Source organism: Plasmodium reichenowi, chromosome 11 (assembly GCF_001601855.1).
Source record: "Plasmodium reichenowi strain SY57 chromosome 11, whole genome shotgun sequence".
Taxonomy (NCBI): Eukaryota; Apicomplexa; class Aconoidasida; order Haemosporida; family Plasmodiidae; genus Plasmodium; species Plasmodium reichenowi.
Window position 1 is genome coordinate 270,557 of NC_033656.1, and position 2,369 is coordinate 272,925.

General features: G+C 22.5%; 1 protein-coding gene across 1 annotated transcript; it reads right to left on the reverse strand.

Annotated features, from left to right (window-relative positions):
• Positions 1 to 354: 354 nt before the first annotated feature.
• PRSY57_1107200 (heat shock protein DnaJ Pfj2) lies at positions 355 to 1,977 on the reverse strand (the record flags this gene model as incomplete). The annotated part of the gene is made up of 1 exon (XM_012908043.2): positions 355 to 1,977. One exon carries the CDS (start codon positions 1,975 to 1,977, stop codon positions 355 to 357), a length of 1,623 nt encoding a protein of 540 aa, XP_012763497.1.
• Between the last annotated feature and the right edge of the window lie 392 nt (positions 1,978 to 2,369).

A 2,369-nucleotide genomic window follows, 5' to 3' on the forward strand; every position in this document is an offset into this window, starting at 1 on the left:
AAAAAGTCAAAATTTTATATTACCATATATATATTTATACATATATGTAAATATATTTCATAATGGCACTGAAAAATTGTTCCTAAGGTTATATAAAAACATGCGGAATAAAAAATTTATGTTATACAATATTATTATATAAGGGGAGGGCATACATATGATAACTTTTTCTTTATATTGAAATATTCAATACGAAAAATATACAATAATGGTTTGTTACACAAACAAACACACACACAAAAATGATTAAAAATATATATATATATATATATATATATATTTATTTATTTATATATATTTATATATTTATATATTTTTATAGCTCATCCCCCTTTTTGCTATATATGTAGCATCTCACAATTCATCATCATATTGCTCAACATGCACAAACTTTAAACTTCTCTTTATATTTTGATTTATTGATATACCCCCACTAACCACATTATCAACAAATTTATGAACATTTTCAACATTTACATCACCATCGTATACTTTAAATTTTTGTCTCTTTGGTCTAAAGGCAACCAAAATTAAACCATTTGAATATGGAACATTATTAGATAATCCAAAAGAATCTAATATATAGGGTTGTTGATATATATTTATATATAATATTTTTAAGGGGTCACTTGAAAATTTGTTTGCTACCTTTTTAATATCTTCATCAAATGATTTATAATTTTTTTTTAATAATTTTAAAATAAAAAAACATATTTGTGAATCCTTCTGATGACATTGTCCCGATTCATATTTTTTTTTGGTTAATTCTTGGTAAGATGTTACATGTCCATATAAATTATTTTTTAATCTATTTTGTGCAACTATGTGACTTAATTTTAATGATAAAATATTAAAATCGAAATTTTTTAATTGTGTTAAATCCCCTGATAAGCTATCTATATCATCGACAAGTAATAAAGATGGTGTCTTTATATTTTTTTTTTTAAATAATTTCATGACACTATAATTTGTATTATATATTATACCAATATTTATTCTCTTCTTAAACTCCAGAGATAATGCTTTTAACATAACGATATTATCATTATGAGATATAAAAAAAAGCACCTTAGGTATTTCTATATTTTGTGTTAAAAAATTATCTAACTTTTTTTGATTATTACATTCAATAATTGCAGACGGAATATTATTCTTTATAAAGTAAGTTAAATTCTCATCAGTTCTATTACCATAAAATGTTTCATATGTTTTATCAGACTTCATTAATATTAATTGTGGTAATGATTTTACATTATATTTTCTACACAACATATTTTCCTCTTGACAATTAACCACAGCAAATGTTATATATCCATCAAATTTTTTACGTAATTTTAAATATTTCTTTTTAAAAGATATACAATGAGAACATGTAGGTGAATAAAAATTTATTATTAAAGAAAAAGATATCTCATTTAAAACAGATTCGATATTCTTAGAATTTATTTTTAAAACTTCATTTTTATATATATCTTCATATTCATCTTCAAAATGATTAAAACTTGGACCACCAGATGTAAATTTAAAATGAAAATTCCCCGCTCTACCAGCACCACCACCCGCACCACCACCACCAGCAAATTGTTTAAATATTTCATTTACTACATCTTGATCAAAATGAAAACCATGCGCATGTTCCCCTCCCCCAGGACTTCCTCCTCCCATACCACCTTGAGCATAGTCCTCACCATACATATCATACATTTTTCTTTTTTCAGGATCAGATAACGTTTCATAAGCGTTCGCAATTTCTATAAAATCTTTTTCTTTATCTGGCGCAATATCTGGATGATATTCTTTAGCTAGCTGCCTATAAGCTTTTGAAATATCTTCTTTTGTGGCGTTCCTTTTAACGCCCAGTCTTTTGTAATAATCCATGCCTCTAGCACATGATAGGAAAAAAGAAAATATTATCAGAAGAAGTGAATGAAAATAAGATAACTTCTTTCGTCTTTTTACTACATTTGTAACATTCATTCTTTGATGATATATATAGATATATATATAGATATATATATATGTATGTATGTATGTATGTATGTATGTGTATATATGAAGTATATTTAATCTTTTCTTTTTTTTCAAAAGTAAGAAAAAAATATTTTACAAATATCTGTTATTCTGTAAGCCCTTAAAATATTTTGACCAAAATGTATCAATATATAAATATATAAATATATAAATATATATATATATATATATATATATATATATATATATATACATACATATATTTTTTTTTTTTTTTTTTTTTTTTTTTTTTTTTTTATTTATATTTTTATTATATATTTTTTTTTTTTTTATTTTTTATTTATATTTATATATATATTTATATATATATATATATATATATATTTTTTTCTTATAAC